This window comes from Bombina bombina, chromosome 1 (assembly GCF_027579735.1).
Source record: "Bombina bombina isolate aBomBom1 chromosome 1, aBomBom1.pri, whole genome shotgun sequence".
NCBI lineage: Eukaryota > Metazoa > Chordata > Amphibia > Anura > Bombinatoridae > Bombina > Bombina bombina.
Window position 1 is genome coordinate 1506549084 of NC_069499.1, and position 23386 is coordinate 1506572469.

At 42.3% G+C, this 23386-nt stretch overlaps 1 protein-coding gene across 2 annotated transcripts in view; it reads left to right on the forward strand.

Annotated features, from left to right (window-relative positions):
• The window catches only part of NOL11 (nucleolar protein 11), a 113827-nt gene that overhangs the window by 69229 nt on the left and 21212 nt on the right, over nucleotides 1–23386 (forward strand). For both annotated transcript variants that reach the window (XM_053707944.1, XM_053707952.1), the window contains exons 13-15: nucleotides 9078–9203; nucleotides 9292–9528; nucleotides 10950–11028. In XM_053707944.1, the coding sequence (XP_053563919.1) occupies nucleotides 9078–9203; nucleotides 9292–9528; nucleotides 10950–11028 (442 nt within the window). The remainder of the gene's footprint in view (nucleotides 1–9077; nucleotides 9204–9291; nucleotides 9529–10949; nucleotides 11029–23386) is intronic.

Sequence of the window (23386 nt, forward strand, 5' to 3'; positions counted from 1 at the left end):
CCTATACCCAAGCGGGTGGCGGACATTGTTAATAAAGAATGGGAAAGGCCCGGTATTCCTTTCGTCCCTCCCCCCATATTTAAAAAATTGTTTCCTATGGTCGACCCCAGAAAGGACTTATGGCAGACAGTCCCTAAGGTCGAGGGAGCGGTTTCCACTTTAAACAAACGCACCACTATACCCATAGAGGATAGTTGTGCTTTCAAAGATCCTATGGATAAAAAATTAGAAGGTTTGCTTAAAAAGATGTTTGTTCAGCAGGGTTACCTTCTACAACCAATTTCATGCATTGTCCCTGTCGCTACAGCCGCATGTTTCTGGTTCGATGAGCTGATAAAGGCGGTCGATAGTGATTCTCCTCCTTTTGAGGAGATTATGGACAGAATCAATGCTCTCAAATTGGCTAATTCTTTCACCCTAGACGCCACTTTGCAATTGGCTAGGTTAGCGGCTAAGAATTCTGGGTTTGCTATTGTGGCGCGCAGAGCGCTTTGGTTGAAATCTTGGTCGGCTGATGCGTCTTCCAAGAACAAGCTACTTAACATTCCTTTCAAGGGGAAAACGCTGTTTGGCCCTGACTTGAAAGAGATTATCTCTGATATCACTGGGGGTAAGGGCCACGCCCTTCCTCAGGATCGGCCTTTCAAGGCAAAAAATAAACCTAATTTTCGTCCCTTTCGTAGAAACGGACCAGCCCAAAGTACTACGTCCTCTAAGCAAGAGGGTAATTCTTCTCAAGCCAAGCCAGCTTGGAGACCAATGCAAGGCTGGAACAAGGGAAAGCAGGCCAAGAAACCTGCCACTGCTACCAAGTCAGCATGAAATGTTGGCCCCCGATCCGGGACCGGATCTGGTGGGGGGCAGACTCTCTCTCTTCGCTCAGGCAAGAGATGTTCTGGATCCTTGGGCGCTAGAAATAGTCTCCCAAGGTTATCTTCTGGAATTCAAGGGGGAGGTTCCACAGGTCTCAGTTGTCTTCAGACCACATAAAAAGACAGGCATTCTTACATTGTGTAGAAGACCTGTTAAAAATGGGAGTGATTCATCCTGTTCCATTAAGAGAACAAGGGATGGGGTTCTACTCCAATCTGTTTATAGTTCCCAAGAAAGAGGGAACGTTCAGACCAATCTTAGATCTCAAGATCTTAAACAAGTTTCTCAAGGTTCCATCGTTCAAGATGGAAACCATTCGAACAATTCTTCCTTCCATCCAGGAAGGTCAATTCATGACCACGGTGGATTTAAAGGATGCGTATCTACATATTCCTATCCACAAGGAACATCATCGGTTCCTGAGGTTCGCATTCCTGGACAAACATTACCAGTTCGTGGCGCTTCCTTTCGGATTAGCCACTGCTCCAAGGATTTTCACAAAGGTACTAGGGTCCCTTCTAGCTGTGCTAAGACCAAGGGGCATTGCTGTAGTACCTTACTTGGACGACATTCTGATTCAAGCGTCGTCCCTTCCTCAAGCAAAGGCTCACACGGACATTGTCCTGGCCTTTCTCAGATCTCACGGATGGAAAGTGAACGTGGAAAAGAGTTCTCTATCTCCATCAACAAGGGTTCCCTTCTTGGGAACCATAATAGACTCCTTAGAAATGAGGATTTTTCTGACAGAGGCCAGAAAAACAAAACTTCTAGACTCTTGTCGGATACTTCATTCCGTTCCTCTTCCTTCCATAGCTCAGTGCATGGAAGTGATCGGGTTGATGGTAGCGGCAATGGACATAGTTCCTTTTGCACGCATTCATCTAAGACCATTACAACTGTGCATGCTCAGTCAGTGGAATGGGGACTATACAGACTTGTCTCCGAAGATACAAGTAAATCAGAGGACCAGAGACTCACTCCGTTGGTGGCTGTCCCTGGACAACCTGTCACGAGGGATGACATTCCGCAGACCAGAGTGGGTCATTGTCACGACCGACGCCAGTCTGATGGGCTCGGGCGCGGTCTGGGGATCCCTGAAAGCTCAGGGTCTTTGGTCTCGGGAAGAATCTCTTCTACCGATAAATATTCTGGAACTGAGAGCGATATTCAATGCTCTCAAGGCTTGGCCTCAGCTAGCGAGGGCCAAGTTCATACGGTTTCAATCAGACAACATGACAACTGTTGCGTACATCAACCATCAGGGGGGAACAAGGAGTTCCCTGGCGATGGAAGAAGTGACCAAAATCATTCTATGGGCGGAGTTTCACTCCTGCCACCTGTCTGCTATCCACATCCCAGGAGTGGAAAATTGGGAAGCGGATTTTCTGAGTCGTCAGACATTACATCCGGGGGAGTGGGAACTCCATCCGGAAATCTTTGCCCAAGTCACTCAGCTGTGGGGCATTCCAGACATGGATCTGATGGCCTCTCGTCAGAACTTCAAAGTTCCTTGCTACGGGTCCAGATCCAGAGATCCCAAGGCGGCTCTAGTGGATGCACTAGTAGCACCTTGGACCTTCAAACTAGCTTATGTGTTCCCACCGTTTCCTCTCATCCCCAGGCTGGTAGCCAGGATCAATCAGGAGAGGGCGTCGGTGATCTTGATAGCTCCTGCGTGGCCACGCAGGACTTGGTATGCAGATCTGGTGAATATGTCATCGGCTCCACCTTGGAAGCTACCTTTGAGATGAGACCTTCTTGTTCAGGGTCCGTTCGAACACCCGAATCTGGTTTCACTCCAGCTGACTGCTTGGAGATTGAACGCTTGATCTTATCGAAGCGAGGGTTCTCAGATCCTGTTATCGATACTCTTGTTCAGGCCAGAAAGCCTGTAACTAGAAAGATTTACCACAAAATTTGGAAAAAATATATCTGTTGGTGTGAATCTAAAGGATTCCCTTGGGACAAGGTTAAGATTCCTAGGATTCTATCCTTCCTTCAAGAAGGATTGGAAAAAGGTTTATCTGCAAGTTCCCTGAAGGGACAGATTTCTGCCTTGTCTGTGTTACTTCACAAAAAGCTGGCCGCTGTGCCAGATGTTCAAGCTTTTGTTCAGGCTCTGGTTAGAATTAAGCCTGTTTACAAACCTTTGACTCCTCCTTGGAGTCTCAATTTAGTTCTTTCAGTTCTTCAGGGGGTTCCGTTTGAACCCTTGCATTCCGTTGATATTAAGTTATTATCTTGGATTAAAAGAATCATCAGATTGGCTTACGAGACTGCCGGACGGCAGCCTCCCGAAAGAATCACAGCTCATTCCACTAGGGCTGTGGCTTCCACATGGGCCTTCAAGAACGAGGCTTCTGTTGATCAGATATGTAGGGCAGCGACTTGGTCTTCACTGCACACTTTTACCAAATTTTACAAGTTTGATACTTTTGCTTCTTCTGAGGCTATTTTTGGGAGAAAGGTTTTGCAAGCCGTGGTGCCTTCCATTTAGGTGACCTGATTTGCTCCCTCCCTTCATCCGTGTCTTAAAGCTTTGGTATTGGTTCCCACAAGTAAGGATGACGCCGTGGACCGGACACACCTATGTTGGAGAAAACAGAATTTATGTTTACCTGATAAATTACTTTCTCCAACGGTGTGTCCGGTCCACGGCCCGCCCTGGTTTTTTTAATCAGGTCTGATGATTTATTTTCTTTAACTACAGTCACCACGGTACCATATGGTTTCTCCTATGCAAATATTCCTCCTTAACGTCTGTCGAATGACTGGGGTAGGCGGAGCCTAGGAGGGATCATGTGACCAGCTTTGCTGGGCTCTTTGCCATTTCCTGTTGGGGAAGAGAATATCCCACAAGTAAGGATGACGCCGTGGACCGGACACACCGTTGGAGAAAGTAATTTATCAGGTAAACATAAATTCTGTTATTTTAAAGTTTTTTCCAAGCTTGCTAGTGTTATTGCTAGTCTGTTTAAACATGTCTGACACAGATGAATCTGTTTGTTCACTATGTTTAAAGGCCAATGTGGAGCCCAATAGAAATTTGTGCACTCAATGTATAGATGTTACTTTGAATAAAAGTCAAACTTTATATGTTAAAAAAATAACACCAGACAACGAGGGGGAAGTTATGCCGACTAACTCTCCTCACGTGTCAGTACCTTCGCCTCCCGCTCAGGAGGTGCGTGATATTGTGGCGCCAAGTACATCAGGGCGGCCCATACAAATCACTTTGCAAGACATGGCTAATGTTATGACTGAAGTACTATCTAAATTGCCAGAATTAAGAGGTAAACGCGATCACTTTGGGGTAAGAACAGTGCGCTGATAATAGTAGAGCCATGTCTGATACTGCGTCACAATTTGCAGAACATGAGGACGGAGAGCTTCATTCTGTGGGTGACTGATCTGATCCAAGTAAACTGGATTCAGAGATTTTAAATTTAAGCTTGAGAACCTCCGTGTATTACTAGGGGAGGTATTAGCGGCTCTGAATGATTGTAACACGGTTGCAATTCCAGAGAAAGTATGTAGGCTGGATAAATATTTTGCGGTACCGGCGTGTACTGACGTTTTTCCTATACCTAAAAGGCTTACAGAAATAGTTAACAAGGAGTGGGATAGACCCGGTGTGCCCTTTTCACCCCTTCCTATATTTAGAAAAATGTTTCCAATAGACGCCACCACACGGGACCTATGGCAGACGGTCCCTAAGGTGGAGGGAGCAGTTTCTACTCTGGCTAAGCGCACCACTATCCCGGTGGAGGATAGCTGTGCTTTTTCAGATGCAATGGATAAAAAGTTAGAGGGTTACCTTAAGAAAATGTTTGTTCAGCAAGGTTTTATATTACAACCCCTTGCATGCATCGCGCCTGTCACTGCTGCGGCGGCGGCATTCTGGTTTGAGTCTCTGGAAGAGACCCTTAGCACAGCTCCATTGGATGAGATTATGAACAAGCTTAAAGCCCTTAAGCTAGCTAATTCATTTATTTCTGATGCCGTAGTACACTTAACCAAACTTACGGCTAAGAACTCCGGATTCGCCATTCAAGCGCGCAGAGCGCTGTGGCTTAAATCCTGGTCAGCTGATGTGACTTCTAAATCTAAATTGCTTAATATTCCTTTCAAAGGGCAGACATTATTCGGGCCCGGCTTGAAAGAAATTATCGCTGACATTACTGGAGGTAAGGGCCATGCCCTGCCTCAAGACAGGGCCAAACCAAAGGCTAAACAGTCTAATTTTCGTGCCTTTTGTAATTTCAAGGCAGGAGCAGCATCAACTTCCTCCGCTCCAAGACAGGAAGGAACTGTTGCTCGCTACAGACAGGGCTGGAAACCTAACCAGTCCTGGAACAAGGGCAAGCAGGCCAGAAAACCTGCTGCTGCCCCTAAGACAGCATGAAGTGAGGGCCCCCGATCCGGAAACGGATATAGTGGGGGGCAGACTTTCTCTCTTTGCCCAGGCTTGGGCAAGAGATGTCCAGGATCCCTGGGCGTTGGAAATCATATCTCGGGGATATCTTCTGGACTTCAAAGCTTCTCCTCCACAAGGGAGATTTCATCTTTCAAGGTTATCAGCAAACCAGATAAAGAAAGAGGCGTTTCTACGCTGTGTACAAGACCTCTTACTAATGGGAGTGATCCACCCAGTTCTGCGGTCGGAACATGGGCAGGGATTCTATTCAAATCTATTTGTGGTTCCCAAGAAAGAGGGAACCTTTAGACCAATCTTGGACTTAAAAATCCTAAACAAATTTCTAAGAGTTCCATCATTCAAAATGGAAACTATTCGAACCATCCTTCCCATGATCCAAGAGGGTCAGTACATGACCACAGTGGATTTAAAGGATGCCTACCTTCACATACCGATTCACAAGGATCATTATCGGTACCTAAGATTTGCCTTCCTAAACAGGCATTACCAGTTTGTAGCTCTTCCCTTCGGGTTAGCTACGGCTCCAAGAATCTTTACAAAGGTTCTGGGCTCTCTTCTGGCAGTACTATGACCGCGAGGCATAGCGGTAGCTCCGTACCTAGACGACATTCTGATACAAGCGTCAAGTTTCCAAACTGCCAAGTCTCATACAGAGTTAGTTCTGGCATTTCTAAGGTCGCATGGGTGGAAGGTGAACGTAGAAAAGAGTTCTCTATTGCCACTCACAAGAGTTCCCTTTCTAGGGACTCTTATAGATTCTGTAGAAATGAAAATTTACCTGACGGATGACAGGTTATCAAAACTTCTAAATGCTTGCCGTGTCCTTCATTCCATTCAACACCCGTCAGTGGCTCAGTGCATGGAGGTAATCGGCTTAATGGTAGCGGCAATGGACATAGTACCATTTGCGCGCCTGCATCTCAGACCGCTGCAATTGTGCATGCCAAGTCAGTGGAATGGGGATTACTCAGATTTGTCCCCTCTGCTAAATCTGGATCAAGAGACCAGAGATTCTCTTCTATGGTGGCTTTCTCGGCCACATCTGTCCAAGGGGATGCCCTTCCGCAGGCCAGATTGGACGATTGTAACAACAGACGCCAGCCTTCTAGGTTGGGGCGCAGTCTGGAATTCCCTGAAGGCTCAGGGATCATGGACTCAGGAGGAGAGACTCCTTCCAATAAACATTCTGGAATTAAGAGCAATTTTCAATGCTCTTCTGGCTTGGCCTCAGTTAGCAACTCTGAGGTTCATCAGGTTTCAGTCGGACAACATCACGACTGTGGCTTACATCAACCATCAAGGAGGAACAAGGAGTTCCCTAGCGATGATGGAAGTCTCAAAGATAATTCGCTGGGCAGAGTCTCACTCTTGCCACCTGTCAGCGATCCACATCCCAGGCGTGGAGAACTGGGAGGCGGATTTTCTAAGTCGCCAGACCTTTAATCCGGGGGAGTGGGAACTTCATCCGGAGGTGTTTGCCCAACTGCTTCATCATTGGGGAAAACCAGATCTGGATCTCATGGCGTCTCGCCAGAACGCCAAGCTTCCTTGTTACGGATCTAGGTCCAGGGACCCGGGAGCGGTGCCGATAGATGCTCTGACAGCACCTTGGGTCTTCAACATGGCTTATGTGTTTCCACCTTTCCCGATGCTTCCTCGATTGATTGCCAGGATCAAACAGGAGAGAGCATCAGTGATTCTAATAGCGCCTGCGTGGCCACGCAGGACCTGGTATGCAGATCTAGTGGACATGTCGTCCTGTCCACCATGGTCTCTGCCTCTGAGACAGGACCTTCTGATTCAGGGTCCTTTCAAACATCCAAATCTAATTTCTCTGAGGCTGACTGCATGGAGATTGAACGCTTGATTCTATCAAAGCGTGGATTCTCAGACTCGGTGATTGATACCTTAATACAGGCTAGGAAACCTGTTACCAGGAAAATTTACCATAAAATATGGCGTAAATACTTATATTGGTGCGAATCCAAGAGTTACTCATGGAGTAAGGTTAGGATTCCTAGGATATTGTCTTTTCTTCAAGAGGGTTTAGAAAAGGGTTTATCTGCTAGTTCGTTAAAGGGACAGATTTCAGCTCTGTCTATCCTTTTACACAAACGTCTGGCAGAAGTTCCAGACGTTCAGGCTTTGGCTAGGATTAAGCCTGTGTTTAAGACTGTTGCTCCGCCGTGGAGCTTAAACTTGGTTAACGTTCTGCAAGGTGTTCCGTTTGAACCCCTTCATTCCATCGATATCAAGCTGTTATCTTGGAAAGTTCTGTTTTTAATGGCTATTTCCTCAGCTCGAAGAGTCTCTGAGTTATCGGCCTTACATTGTGATTCTCCTTATCTGATTTTTCATTCAGACAAGGTAGTTCTGCGTACTAAACCTTGGTTCTTACCTAAGGTAGTCACTAACAAGAATATCAATCAAGAGATTGTTGTTCCATCATTGTGCCCTAACCCTTCTTCAAAGAAGGAACGACTTTTGCACAATCTGGACGTCGTCCGTGCCCTGAAATTTTATTTGCAGGCAACTAAAGATTTTCGTCAAACTTCCCTGTTTGTCGTTTATTCTGGACAGAGGAGAGGTCAAAAAGCTTCGGCTATCCCTCTCTCTTTTTGGCTTCGTAGCATAATACGTTTAGCCTATGAGACTGCTGGACAGCAGCCTCCTGAAAGGATTACAGCTCATTCTACTAGAGCTGTGGCTTCCACTTGGGCCTTTAAGAATGAGGCCTCTGTTGAACAGATTTGCAAGGCTGCAACTTGGTCTTCACTTCACACTTTTTCAAAATTTTACAAATTTGACACTTTTGCTTCTTCGGAGGCTGTTTTTGGGAGAGGTTCTACAGGCAGTGGTTCCTTCCGTGTAAAGATCCTGCCTGTCCCTCCCGTCATCCGTGTACTTTTAGCTTTGGTATTGGTATCCCATAAGTAATGGATTACCCGTGGACTGACTACACTTAACAGGAGAAAATATAATTTACGCTTACCTGATAAATTCATTTCTCCTGTAGTGTAGTCAGTCCACGGCCCGCCCTGTTTTTACGGCAGGTCTAAATTTTAATTAAACTCCAGTCACCACTGCACCCTATAGTTTCTCCTTTCTCGTATGGTTTCGGTCGAATGACTGGATATGACGTAGAGGGGAGGAGCTATATAGCAGCTCTGCTTGGGTGATCCTCTTGCACTTCCTGTTAGGGAGGAGTTATAATCCCATAAGTAATGGATGACCCGTGGACTGACTACACTAGAGGAGAAATGAATTTATCAGGTAAGCATAAATTATATTTTTCTGAACAATTCAGCTGGTAAAATAGATCACACATTAAAGAGGAAAAAGTGTTTACAGTACAATGTCCTTTTTAAAGGACCAACAAATACAGTAGATTTGCATAATCAACAAATGCATGATAAAAAGACAATGCTATACCAATTAATCTGAACTTCAAATGAGTAGTAGATTTTTTTTTCTGACAAATTTCAAAGTTACATCTATTTCCACTCCCACTACATCTTGTGACAGCCATCAGCCAATCACAAATGCATATATGTATAGTCAGTGAATTCTTGCACATGCTCAATAGGAGCTGGTGACTCAAAGTGTAAATATAAAAAGACTGTGCACATTTTGTTAATGGAAGTAAATTGGAAAGTTGTTTAAAATTGCTGCTCTATCTGAATCATGAGTTTCATTTTGACTTGTAAACTTGTACTCTGTTTTTTGTACGCCCTTTTTACATTTTTAGTTTTTCTTTTCGTTTTAGTTTGTGTCCTGATATGGTTTTCATTGCATTGAAGAATCAGGATGTCTGCTTGTTACAGCTATGCTTGCGGAGTTTCCCCGACGTTCCAGAGCCCATTCTATGCTCTTGTTTAAAGACCTTTCTAAGGTAAGAGCCTACTGGTTCTGTGCAAGACTGCACTGAAGATTACATCCATTCATGTATGCAGATGAGTCACAACGTTTCTTCTTTGCAGTGTCGCTGAAGATAAACTGACAGAGGTAGAAATAGATGTGGAGTCAGCTGTATATTATATTGATACCATCAAGTCTACTAATGAATTAGAGGCTCCTGAAGAGACTGCTCTGGTCCAGAATGGGTTTAGTCCGGCTGTTCTGGAGGAGGACAGTTGTGATGTTCAGATAGTTGAGAAAACACCTGAAAAGGCTCTGCTGCCAATTCCTCCAGTCACTGTGAAAAGAGCTGCACTTCTGTATCCTTGTGTGTTATATACTTTACTTTACTCAGATATCTATTGCTAGATAGAGAGGTATTTAGTGATAGAGATGGCTATTGAGGAAGACATTTAAGCACAAGTAAAACTGGCATTGTAAAGTGTCCACATTTTTGGAAATGTGTAAACAATGGCTGACCGTTAATTTAACATTGTTATATTCAGCACAGTCATTGTTTGCACAATTCAGTGTCTGGACACTTTATTGCCTTTTTTCGATTTTCCCTAATGCTCCTAAGCAACAGAGATTAGATAAGGAGAAACCTAAGTTCCATCATGATCGCGTCTATTACTTTATGTAAACTAAAATACTTTTATAGAAGCGACAAATTAAAATGTTCATTTGTGATTCAGAGCATACAATAGCAGAAAGGTTTCCAATTTACTTCTATTCTCAAATTAGCTTCGTTCCCATGATATCCTTTGTTGAAGAGATACCTTGGTAGGTGTTGAGCACTACATGGCAGGAAATCTCATCTAGTGCTCATTCTTCCAAAGCAGCTGTCATATAGTGCTCAAGACACATGCACACTGCTTTTAATTCAAAGGTACCAAGAGAACAAAGAACATTTCATAATAGAAGTAAATTAGAAAGTTGATTAAAATTGCCTGCTCTATCTGAACCATGAAAGAAAAATGATGGGTTCCATGTCCCTTTTAAGCTTATTTTTCAATATTTTAAAAAAAAAAGCACAATTTTAAAAAATAAATGTTATATTTTCAGTTTAAGCTTTGCTTTGAATATATCCATTTACTGTTTAAAGTCCCTTTAACCCTTTGAGTGCTAAGCACTTTCCCACCTGGGTGCTAAGGTTTTTAAATGTGTTTATTTTTTATTTTTTGAACAATATTTTTTTAACTTTTTTTTTTAATTTTTTCAGACCCCCAATACTTACTGTTGGAACGGTTAGGCGATTACCTTTCCAATGGTGGGTCTTGGGGATCTGTAGCTGCTTAGATGCCTGAGATACAGGCTTCTAAGCAGCATGCCCCCTGCTCCTATACTTAACATTAAGTATAAATAAAGTGGCGCGGTGACGTCATCACACAAAACAGGAAGCCCCGGCGATGCCTGTCACTCTACAGGCACGATCGCCAGGGTAGGAGCCCCCAGATCTCCCTCAAGGTTGGGAGAGTGCTAGAGCTGTCATTAGCACTAGAGTGGGAAACTCTGTGACGGCTCAGTGCCATCATTAGCACTCAAAGGGTTAATATTCAACATACATTTTTGTGTATTTAGTATTTATTTATTTTTTTGTTAGTAATCTGTTCTATGCGTAGTCCTCTTAGTACCCCATTCTCTTTCTTGTTCCCTTTCTCGTTCTCTTGTTAACTGTTTCATAGAGATTTAATGTCACTATGTATAAAGCATTCAATGTTTCCTTAATATCCACACTTAGAAATTCAGTTCTCACCTCGGCGTACAGTGAGACCTTCCTTCTGCCTCATCTGAAAGATCTGTCTGCTGAGCAAGTGATTGTAAGAATTCCTTATGCAGATTTTACTTTTCATTGCCAGAGTCTTTATACTGCACTGTGCCATTTGTACTGCAGTCTTGTTTTTATCAATACTAGTTTATGTGCATTTACCCAACATACATTATAAAAAGCAATAGTTATCAAACAGCGCTACATGTAATTATGGAACAGAATGATGAAAACTTATGACCATGTGCACGTTCATTAATAGTATATATAAGTGCCATTATTTGTTTTACAAGATGACGAGTCCATGGATTTCATCCTTACTTATGGGATATCACCTCCTGGTCAGCAGGAGGAGGCAAAGAGTACAACAGCAGAGCTGTATATATAGCTCCTCCCACTCCAGTCGTTCTCTTTGCCTGTGTTAGTGATAGGAAGAGGTAAAGTGAAGTGTTAGTTTAGATTCTTCAATCAAGAGTTTATTATTTTCAAATGGTACCAGTGAGTACTATTTTTTCTTAGGGTGGAGCATTAGTTTCAGCAATGGGAACTGAGGAGTTTTCTACATTATCACTTCACTCCCCATGCTGGTGCTGCCCTGCTTATGGTCTTAAAAGATGTCACATAAGGCCCTATTTGTCCCCACAGACCTGCAGGAGGTGATGTAAAGAGTCCTCTTCTTCGTGTGGGACAGGTTTAGATCAGCACTACGGTGTGTAGTTTTGTTTTCTGGGGAGAGTGTAGCTCAGAACAGACTGGACGTTAGCTGCTGCAACACAAGTGGGGTAACTAACTTGCATAATAATAAAAGTTTTATTCCCCTATCTGTTTCTCTTATTATACTATTTAGAAGACACGGTCACACTTATGAGCAGGCTGACGCTGGAGAAAGTTTGTGTTAAAAGGGTTTATTATACCTTTATTTTTGTAACAAGACTTTGCTTTGAGTAACACATTGGCTGTTAAACGACATTAATTTCATGCTACGTTGTTGTTTTTTTTCCCTCTATACCGCCCACGAAGGGCAGGGCTTACTTTCACGAGCTTTGCTGCGCACTTGTTATTCCGGTCTCTGCCACGGAGGAGTACTACAGAGCTCCTGTTGCTTCCTAAGTCCACTTGGTTTGTCTTACTCGCAAGCGGACTTAGGCAGTGATTATTGGGCATCTTGATTGGTGTTAGGTAGGCGCCACAGCGGAGCTGTGGTTTGGTGCAGGGGTTAATTTTAGTCAGAGGGTCTTTAATTGTTAACCATGTAAATACCTGGCTATAGCAACTGCATATTAATTGTTATCATTTGCAGTAGAAAACTTATATCGTAGAAAGTTTATATCGTTTTCACATTTTGAAAGAAAAATTCATGTCTTTTTAAAATTTAAAGGTACAGTTTTTCAAATTTTAAAGACACAGTACCTTTTTTTTGTTGTTTCATATAACTGACAAGACCAATATTGCCCTTGTTTTTCTGTTTAACATGGCTGACCTACTGGAACAGACTTGTTCTATGTGCTTAGCTGCCAATGTGGATCCCCCCCTTACTTTTTGTCCCTCCTGTACTGAGAGGGCTCTACAGTTTAGAGAACACATTTTCTTTAATGGAAATAACTCTAAGGATGCTTCTCAGCTTGATGAGACTCGGGGTATGCCGCTACTTTCTCCCCAAGCGTCACAGCCTTTAGATTAGATTAGATTTGTTTTATTGTCATTGTACAAAGTAGGAAAACAGAGACAACAAAATTATATTTGAAAATCTAACCAATCCTATACACAGATAGCACTATAATGGTAAAACTAATAGATAGCAAAAAATTCAAGTGACTTGTGCAAAAAAAATTCTATACCGCAAAATAAATACAATGCAAGTGTAATAAAGTGCAAGTGCAAAAAAAATCAGTTCCATACAAAAAAGTATATAAATGTGTAAAAAAAAAAAAAATGTAATAAAAAATTAGTCATCTTGCACACGTGTATATTTGCATTATATATATATATATATATATATATATATATATATATATATATATATATATATATATATATATATATATATATATATATATATATATGATGTGAATCGTGAGTGTTTTATATGAATCGCATGTGTATTTTATATTATGTGTGTTATGTGAATGTAGAGTGAGGTGAGAAAGGACCATTAACAGGATAATCAATAAATTAAATTAAAACCATTAATTTAGCACTTTCTTCATTATAATAAAAAAATCTGAGACTTCCGGTAGGCGGTGTGTAAAGATGGCCACTGAATCCTGAGGCTCCGTGCACTTTGGAAATAAGTGACCATATACTTACCCATCCAGACATCCCTTGGCAAAATCTGTGCCCGGGAACTAAAGTGGATCAAGGAACATCACCCCCTTGGCCGCCGAGAAGCAAGTTAAAGAAGACGTTTGGAGTTGTGGCGGGTTTTTTACCGCCACGGTGTATATAGTTACCCCTTCACAATGGAAACTTTTACCACTGGTAAACTGGACAAGGCTACTCAGATAATCGCTGCACTTAATGCCATTTTTACACCTAAACTGGATTATCTTGTAACCGCTTGCACAGATCTCTGCGCAGAAATAGAATCAAAGAAACATTCCCCCCTACTGGAAAGTTATGTCTCAAACCGTTATGGACATGATTCACAAAACATCACCAATGATGCTAAACCCCACTCACATGAGATAGTGGGAGGCTTTGCAAAACCGGCTTTTCCGCAAGTTGGAGCCCCAGCAGAGATGCTGAAGACTTGGGAATCTCCCTCAGACCCACTACTGCCCTTGCCACCTGCGCTGGCGTTAATCTCAGCTGGATCAAGCAACAGGGAGAAGGTTCCCCATTGTGCCGTCGATCCTGGAAATCTACATAGTAACACCTTCAGTATACAATATCTCCCCAGCGCTGATGGTGGAGACCGACTGGACCAATACTTAAACCTACTCAAAATGATGTCTGCCCATATTATTGCTGCGGACTGGAGGTGGCGGCCTGAGCACCGCTTGGCAACGGGAATTAGCTGAACTAAATTTCCCCCCAGCGCACTTAAGGGTTTGTTCGCTGGCCCTGAACACTTGGTCAAAAGTCTGGGCTATATGCCCATAGCAATGTACTCACTCTATGAGGTTTCTGCAGAGCTATTGCAAGACGCTTTGTTTCAGCACACGAGTTCACACTAAGAATCCATGTTCAGGACAGTGCCGAATATGAATGCAGAGCAAGGGGCATTGGCTGACTGACTGATTGACTGTCTTGAATGCTGGCTAGTATATCGCCCTGATTATCTTGTCTGCTCATTTAGCGCATAAATATCCGATAACCATGGCTTTATTATACTCTGTCAGCCTTGCTAGCTATTTGCTTTTGAGCTCACTGTGTAATTTTCATAAAGCTTGATACTGTCGCTGTTAGTATTTCAGAACACCTCACACAGACGGCAGTTAGATGTATCATGCTTTAACCCTTGCAGAAAGAGCTGTCTGTCTCTGTGTAAAATTGCCTTATGTTTTGTTATTTTCCTTGTTGGGCTTTGTTTAAGTTTTAAATTAGAAGGTTTAGGGGGCAAACAGTGAAAAATCCTTGACAATATCACTAGGAATTGGCCAACACTGCTCATATGTTTGAAATCACTGTCTTGCACTCTCACTTAACACCTACCACATGACTCACCGCAATTTTTGTTGTCATTTAGATCCGGTACAACTTAGAACTTTTTATGTAATTGTTTAGGTGTCAAAAACTTTCTCCATGTGTGATGCCTATACAGCACCTACATAATACGGTTTCTAACCCTAATAAGATTCCCTTCTGGGTTGACATATAGCTCCTGGTCAGGGGAAGGCCCTTATTGTTTCTCTCCCAATCCCACATTGCAACTTGGAAGCATGTACCTGGTTAACTACTACATTGACTCCATGCTTATCCCCCAGCTATTGCACAAGGATGGAATGTCTAACATTTTTAAGTATCCGGATGCATTTGTTTCACACCAGCCAATATGAAGTGGGGATCTGTGATACATATATGATTGGCTCTAGTTGTCTTACCCACACCAGCCAGTTGATTAAATATATTTTCTTGGTTTTCAAACAAGCACAGTATTTCCCCCTGCGTATGTGATCTTAAAGGAATCTTGCCAGCAATAGTTGACATACTCATCTCGACATGTCCAATACACTTTGTTTTTATTTTGTTTTGCTTTATATTTCTGCCGAAACTGCTTACTTTGCAAGTTCCGCCCTATAAATGCCCCCATATGCTACATACTCACTAAGCTGCCAGGATTAACTTATAAATACCTGCAAGGACTACATTAACCGAATGCATGTAATGTCACTGTTACCCCCAGAGTAGATTTGGGCACGATCTTAGACCCCTTACAAATTTTGAATTCCTTCTCTGTAATTGTTCATTTTTGACCTCAGTAACAGCCATTTGATTCCTAACAATAGCAAAGGCAATTTACAATTTCACTACACCACTCTGTACAAACTCCTATGTTTAAGTCTTCTAAAAGTCCTCAGTATTAGTGCAAAAAGTGAAGGGACCCGTTTGTTTTATTTTAGGTTAATTTGTTGTCATACCTTCATGCCTTACCTCAACCTGATTAACTTTTTAGTACCTGGTTTATATCATGCAAAGCCTCTTAAATTCCCTCTCCCTAATCTCGTAATTTTTGTCTTGTTTACTTTTTCTTTGTCATGCATTTTGGCTAATATCACTATCAGATAGGCACCATGTGGCATCATTTTGTTTAACCTGCTTATTATGCTACTCTATAAAGTGTAACCCTGTCTACTAGCCCTGTCAAAATAAGGAGGACTGAAGTACCGGCTCGAAGGGTTGTGGGGATAGGGATGTTTTGTTTTATTTTATTAGTTTAGGTCTTTGTTGTGTTTTATGTAGTGTTTGGAGGATTGGGGGGAGGGTTCGGGGATTAGTTGGGGATGAAAATATAAAACGAGAGAGCTAAACATATGATTCGGATTATCTTCTTTGTCATGTATTGATCTACTGAATTTCTGTTATGTTCTGTACAGTATCATCTTTATCTACTGAATTTCTGTTACGTTCTGAACAATATCATCTTTAAGTGGATGGTATGCCTACTGTATTTGTAGATGTAACCTTCATGATAATGTCTGGAACTGTTGGTTATTGTACTCATGTGTCGGCTCTCAATAAAAAGAATTAAAAAAAAAAAAAAAAATCTAATCATCAGAAGGATAAAAATTAAAAAATTAAAAAAGCTATAGGCATAAAATAGATTTTTAAAAGTTATTATTTAGCAGAGTAATGGCTCTTGGAAAGAAACTATTCCGAAACCTAGCAGTTTTTCCTATTAAGCTTCTATAACGTCTCCCAGATGGTAAAAGGGCAAATAGTCTGTTGCTAACATGGAAGGGATCATGAATAATTCGATAGGCCTTTAAAAGACTGTCTGCTTTAACACCTGCTCAGGCGCCATCAACTGCGTCCACCTCATTTACTCTGCAGGATATGGCGGCAGTTATGTCATCTACTCTTACAGAAGTTTTGTCTAAGTTGCCAATGTTGCAAGGCAAACGTAGTAGAAGAGCGGACCAGGTGGTCCAGGCGACTTCTGACTCTTTGATGGCGATCTCCGATGTACACTCCCAGGGCTCTGAAGTGGGAGTGAGGGAGACTCTATCTGAAGGGGAATTGTCCGATTCAGGAAGTGCATTACCCCAGACAGATTCGGACGTGATGTACTTCAGATTTAAGCTTGAACACCTCCGTCTGTTGTTGCGGGAGGTTTTGCTGACTCTGGATGATTGTGACTCTATTGTGGTACCACCAGAGAAATTGTGTAAGATGGACAAATACTTAGAGGTCCCTTCTTACTCTGATGTTTTTCCGGTTCCTAACAGAATTTCGGATATTATTACACGGGAATGGGAAAAACCGGGTATTCCGTTTTCACCTTCCCCTACCTTTAAGAAAATGTATCCTATAGCGGACGCCGTTCGGGATTATAGAAACATAGATATTGACGGCAGATAAGAGCCATAGGCCCAGCAAGTCTGCCCGACCTTACCTAACAGTATAAACTTATCTAGTTCGTAGGATAGCCCTATGCTTGTCCCATGCATTTTTAAAGTCCCCCACAGTGTTTGTTGCTACTACCTCTTGAAGTTTATATTCCATAAATCAATCACTCTTTCTGTAAAGAAGTGCTTCCTCAAATTACTTCTGAATCTACTACCCTTTAGCTTGAGCTCATGACCCCTTGTTCTTGAATTTTCCATTTTATGTAAAATACCCACAGCCTCAGTTTTACTAAACCCTTTAATGTACTTGAAAGTTGCTATCATATCACCTCTTTCCCTTCTCTCCTCTAAGCTATACATATTTAGGTCATTGAGCCTATCCTGGTAAGTTTTATTTTTTAGACCATGTACCATTTTGGTAGCCCTCCTTTGCACAGATTCAAGTTTGTTAATATCCTTCTGAAGATATGGTCTCCAGAACTGCACACAATACTCAAGATGAGGCCTAACTAATGATCTATAAAGTGGCATAAGAACCTTACTATTTCTGCTGCAAATACCTCTACCAATACATCCAAGCATTCTGCTAGCCTTACTCGCTGCATTACTGGCAAACGGTCCCCAAGGTGGAGGGAGCTATATCTACCCTGGCTAAGCGTACGACTATCCCCATTGAGGACAGTTGTGCTTTCAAAGACCCTATGGACAAAAAGTTGGAGGGTCTTCTGGAAAAGCTGTTTATTCATCAAGGGTTTCTATTACAACCTTAAAGGGCCATTATACACTCATTTTTTCTTTGCATAAATGTTTTGTAGATCTATTTATAAAGCCCATAAAGTTTTTTGTTTGTTTTTTTAAATGTATAATTTTGCTTATTTTTAAATAACATTGCTCTGATTTTCAGACTCCTAACCAAGCCCCAAAGTTTTATTTGAATACCGTCAGCTACCTTCTCCAGCTTGCTCCTGTTTGTGTAAAGGGTCTTTTCATCTGCAAAAGAAGGGGGAGGGGGGTGGGTCTTATTTCCCACTTGCAGTGGGCTTTCCAACTACCTTTTCAACAGAGCTAAACTGAAAGCTTCTAAGTACGTTTTTAAACCATTTTATACTGGATTTTTATATCGGTATCTGTGCATCTTATTCTTTATAGTAGTGTCTATTACATGCAGTTACATGAAAATGAGTGTATACTGTCCCTTTAAGCTGGCGAATTCTTTTGTTACGGATGCCGCTTTCCAAATTGCAAAATTGGTGGCTAAGAATGCAGGTTTTTCCATTTTAGCATGCAGAGCCTTATGGTTAAAATCTTGGTCTGCGGAGAGATAATTTCTGACATTACGGGGGGTAAGGGTCATCTCCTACCTCAAGATAAGACTTCTAAGCAGAAGGGTAGACAGAGTAATTTTCGTTCCTTTCGAAACTTCAAGGGAGTCCCCTCTTCCACTGAACAGGAAGGGAACTTTACACTAGCCAAGTCCGTCTGGAGACCCAACCAGGCTTGGAACAAGGGTAAACAACCCAAGAAGCCCACTGCTGCTCCTAAGACAGCATGAAGGGGCGGCCCCGATCCTGGACCGGATCTAGTAGGGGGCAGACTTTCTCTCTTTGTCCAGACTTGGATAAGAGACGTTCTCAGGGGTATCTACTAGAGTTAAAAAAATTCCCTCCCAAGGGGAATGTTTCTCCTTTCACGATTGTCTGTAGACCAGATAAAGAGAGGCGTTCTTACGTTGTGTAAAAGACCTCCCCACTATGGGAGTAATTTGTCCCGTTCCAATAGAGGAACAGGGGCAGGGGTTTTACTCAAATCTTTTTGTGGTTCCCAAAAAAGAGGGAACGTTCAGACCCATTTTAGATCTCAAGAGTTTAAACAAGTTCCTGAGTCTCATCATTCAAGATGGAGACGATTCGGACAATTCTTCCATTGATCCAGGAGGGTCAATATATGACTGCCGTGGATTTAAAGGATGCATACCTTCACATTCCTATCCACAAGGATCATCACCAGTTCCTAAGATTTGCCTTTCTGGACAAACATTTTCAGTTCGTGGCTCTGCCCTTCGGGTTGGCCACGGCACCCAGGATCTTCATAAAGGTTCTAGGGTCTCTGCTGGCGGTTCTCAGGCAGTGTCTTATCTAGCAAAGTTCTAATGACTCGCGGGTGGAAGGTCTATCTAGAAAAGAGTTCACTAATTCCACAGACAAGGGTTCCTTTCCTGGGAACTCTTATAGATTCCGTATCCATGAAAATCTTCTTGACGGAGGTCAGGAAGTTTAAGATTCTGAATACATGCCGAGCCCTTCAGTCCAATTCTCGACCTTCAGTGGCTCAATGCATGGAGGTAATTGGATTGATGGTGGCGGCAATGAACATCATTCCGTTTGCTCGTTTTCATCTCAGACCTCTACAGCTGAGCATGCTCAGGCAGTGGAATGGAGATTATGCAAATTTGTCTCCTCAGATAGATCTGGATCAGGAGACAAGAGACTCTCTTCTTTGGTGGTTGTCGCAGGATCATCTGTCCCAAGGGACATGCTTCCATAGACCCTCATGGGTGATGGTGACAACGGACGCCAGTCTACTAGGTTGGGGTGCAGTCTGGAATTCCCAATCAATATTCTGGAGTTAAGAGCGATATTCAATGCACTTCAGGTTCCAGTCGGACAACATCACAACTGTGGCTTACATCAATCATCAGGGAGGAACAAGGAGTTCCTTAGCGATGACAGAAGTATCCAAGATAATTCGGTGGGCGGAGGCTCACTCTTGTTATCTGTCGGCATTATACATCCCAGGAGTGGACAACTGGGAAGCAGACTTTTTGAGCAGACAGACATTCCATCCGGGGGAATGGGAACTCCATCCGGAGGTCTTTGCCGCTCTGATTCTCAGGTGGGGCAGACCGGAATTGGATCTGATGGCGTCTCGTCAGAATGCCAAGCTCCCGAAATATGGATCCAGATCAAGGGATCCTCAGGCTGAACTGATAGACGCCTTGGCAGTGCCTTGGTCGTTCAACCTAGCTTATGGGTTTCCACCGTTTGCTCTCCTTCCCCGGGTGATTGCACGGATCAAACAGGAGAGGGCTTCGGTAATTCTAATCGCTCCTACGTGGCCGCGCAGGACTTGGTTGGCGGATCTGGTGGACATGTCCTCTCTGCCACCGTGGAAGCTTCCATTGAGGCAGGACCTTCTCATTCAGGGACCCTTCCTTCACCCGAATCTAGATTCTCTGCAACTAACTGCTTGGAGATAGAACGCTTGATTTTATCTAAGCAAGGGTTCTCTGATTCGGTCATTGATACCTTGATTCAGGCACATAAGCCTGTTACTAGAAAGATTTACCATAAGATATGGCGTAAATATCTTTATTGGTGCGAATCCGAGGGCTACTCATGGAGTAGGGTTAGGATTCCCAGGATTTTATCTTTTCTCTAAGAAGGATTGGAGAAAGGGTTGTCAGCAAGTTCCTTAAAGGGACAGATTTCTGCTTCGTCTATTCTGTTACACAAACGTCTGTCAGATGTTCCAGATGTTCAATCTTTTTGTCAGGCTCTAACTAGAATCAGGCCTGTGTTTAGACCAATTGCTCCTCCTTGGAGTTTGAATTTAGTTCTTAATGTTCTTCAAGGGGTTCCGTTTGAACCTATGCATTCCATAGATATTAAGCTTTTATCTTGGAAAGTTTTTTGCTCGTAGAGTTTCTGAGCTTTCAGCTTTACAATGTGATTCTCCTTATCTTATTTTCCATTCTGATAAGGTGGTCTTACGTACCAAACCTGGTTTCCTTCCTAAGGTTGTTTCTAATAAGAATATTAATCAGGAAATTGTTGTTCCCTCCCTGTGTCCTAATCCTTCTAAGAAGGAGAGTCTGTTACATAACTTAGACGTGGTTTGTGCCCTGAAGTTTTGCTTGCAGGCAACTAAGGATTTTCGGCAATCATCTTCATTATTTGTTGTTTTTTCTGGAAAACGTAGGGGCCAGAAAGCTACGGCTACCTCTTTCTTTTTGGCTGAAGAGTATCATCCGACTGGCATATGAGACTGCTGGACAGCAGCCTCCTGAGAGAATTACGGCTCATTCCACTAGGGCTGTGGCCTCCTCATGGGCATTTAAGAATGATGCTTCTGTTGAACAGATTTGAAAGGCTGCAACTTGGTCGTCTCTTCACACTTTTTCCGAATTTTCCAAATTTGATACTTTTGCCTCGTCCGAGGCTGTTTTTGGGAGACGGGTTCTTCAAGCAGTTGTGCCTTCCGTTTAGGTTCCTGTCTTGTCGCTCCCTTTCACCCGTGTCCTATATCTTTGGTATTGTATCCCATAAGGATGAAATCCGTGGACTCGTCCTATCTTGTAAAAGAAAAGGAAATTTTTGCTTACCTGATAAATTTATTTCCTTTACGATATGACGAGTCCACGGCCTGCCCTGTCAATTTTTCAGGCAGGTTTTTATTTTTGTTAAACTTCAGTCACCTCTGCACTTTGGCTTTTCCTTTCTCTTCCTAACTTGGGTCGAATGACTGGAGGAGGGAAGGGAGGAGCTATATATACAGCTCTGCTGTGGTGCTCTTTGCCTCCTCCTGCTGACCAGGAGGCGATATCCCATAAGTAAGGATGAAATCCGTGGACTTGTCATATAAGACACTCCCCCTTCTTTTGCAGATGAAAAGACCCTTTACACAAACAGGAGCAAGCTGGAGAAGGTAGTTGACGGTATTCAAATAAAACTTTGGGGCTTGATATTCAAATAAAACTTTGGGGCTTGGTTAGGTGTCTGAAAATCAGAGCAATGTTATTTAAAAATAAGCAAAATTATGCATTTAAAAAAACAAAAAAAAAAAACTTTATGGGCTTTATAAATAGATCATCTCACAAAAATGTTAGTTTTTATTTTCTCAAGCAAAAGTTTATTTTAAATGGTACCGGTGTGTACTATTTACTCTGGCAGAAAAGGGATGAAGATTTCTGCAAGGAGGATGATGATCTTAGCATTTTGTAACTAAGATCCACTGCTGTTCTTACAAGGGCTGAAGAGTACAGGAAAACTTCAGTTGGGGGAACAGTTTGCAGGCTAAACTGCATTAAGGTATGTTCAGTCTATTTTTTTCTAGACAGACTGTTATTTCTAGAAAAGGCTGGCAATATCCCCATGAGGGAAAGGTAAGCTGTATTCAGTAAAAGAGGAATCCAAGCTTGCATAAAGGGCTCATTAGTTACTGGTGACACTAATAGGAAAAAATACGTTTTGGTTTAATTACAAATAAAACATTTTTTGAGGGACTTTAAGGGGTCTTTTTGGCTTGTTTAAGGGTTATTAACCCACATGGCTAGTTTAAGAAACACTCTGTGGTGTTTTTTTAAGCCCCATAACATAGAGTGAGGTGGGTGGGGCCTATTTTCAGTTGCACAATTTATTTACCTCAGAAGCATCCAGCTACTTCTCCAGAGATTCCTGCTGTATTTGAGGGCTGTAAAGAGGTTTTTTTCCCCCACAAATCGTTCCTAAAGGGCAGGTAGGTGCCACAGCAGAGCTGTGGCAAGGTGCTGAACGTTATTTTACCGGTTTTGAAGTTTTTTTCAATCCGTTTTTTACATTAAGGTGTTAATTGTGTATTTTCATAGTTGTGCAAAGTTATACTAAGGCTTTATGATGCTACTGTAAAAATTTTGTTGTGTTTACTGCTTTTTTTCCCCTATTTTGCAGAGTTTGTGCAGCTTTTTTTCTCTTAAAGGCACAGTACCGTTTTTGTTTAAAGTGTTATTTACTTTGATTAAAGTGTTTTCCAAGCTTGCTTGTTACATTACTAGCCTGTTTAACATGTCTGACACCAAGGAGAATCCTTGTTCTATGTGTTTAGAAGCCATTGTGGAACCCCCTCTTAGAATGTGTCCCACTTGCACTGATATGTCTATAAATTATAAAGAGCATATTTTAGCACTTAAAAATATTGCAATAGATGATTCTCAGTTAGAAGGAAATGAGGGTTTAGCATCTAGCTCTCCCCAAGTGTCACAACCAGTAACGCCCGCACAAGTGACGCCAAGTACCTCTAGTGCGTCTAATTCATTTACTTTACAAGACATGGCCACAGTTATGAATAAATCCCTCACAGAGGTTTTCTCTAAACTGCCTGGTTTACAAGGAAAGCGTGTCAGCTCTTTGTTAAGAACAAATGCTGAGCCGTCTGACACTTTAGTAGCCGTATCCGATATACTCTCACAATGTTCTGAAGTAGGGGTAAGGGATTTGTTATCTGAGGGAGAGATTTCTGATTCAGGAAAGACGCTCCCTCACAGATTCTGATATGACGACCTTTAAATTTAAGCTTGAACACCTCCGCTTATTGCTCAAGGAGGTATTAGCTACTCTAGACGATTGTGACCCTATAGTGGTCCCAGAG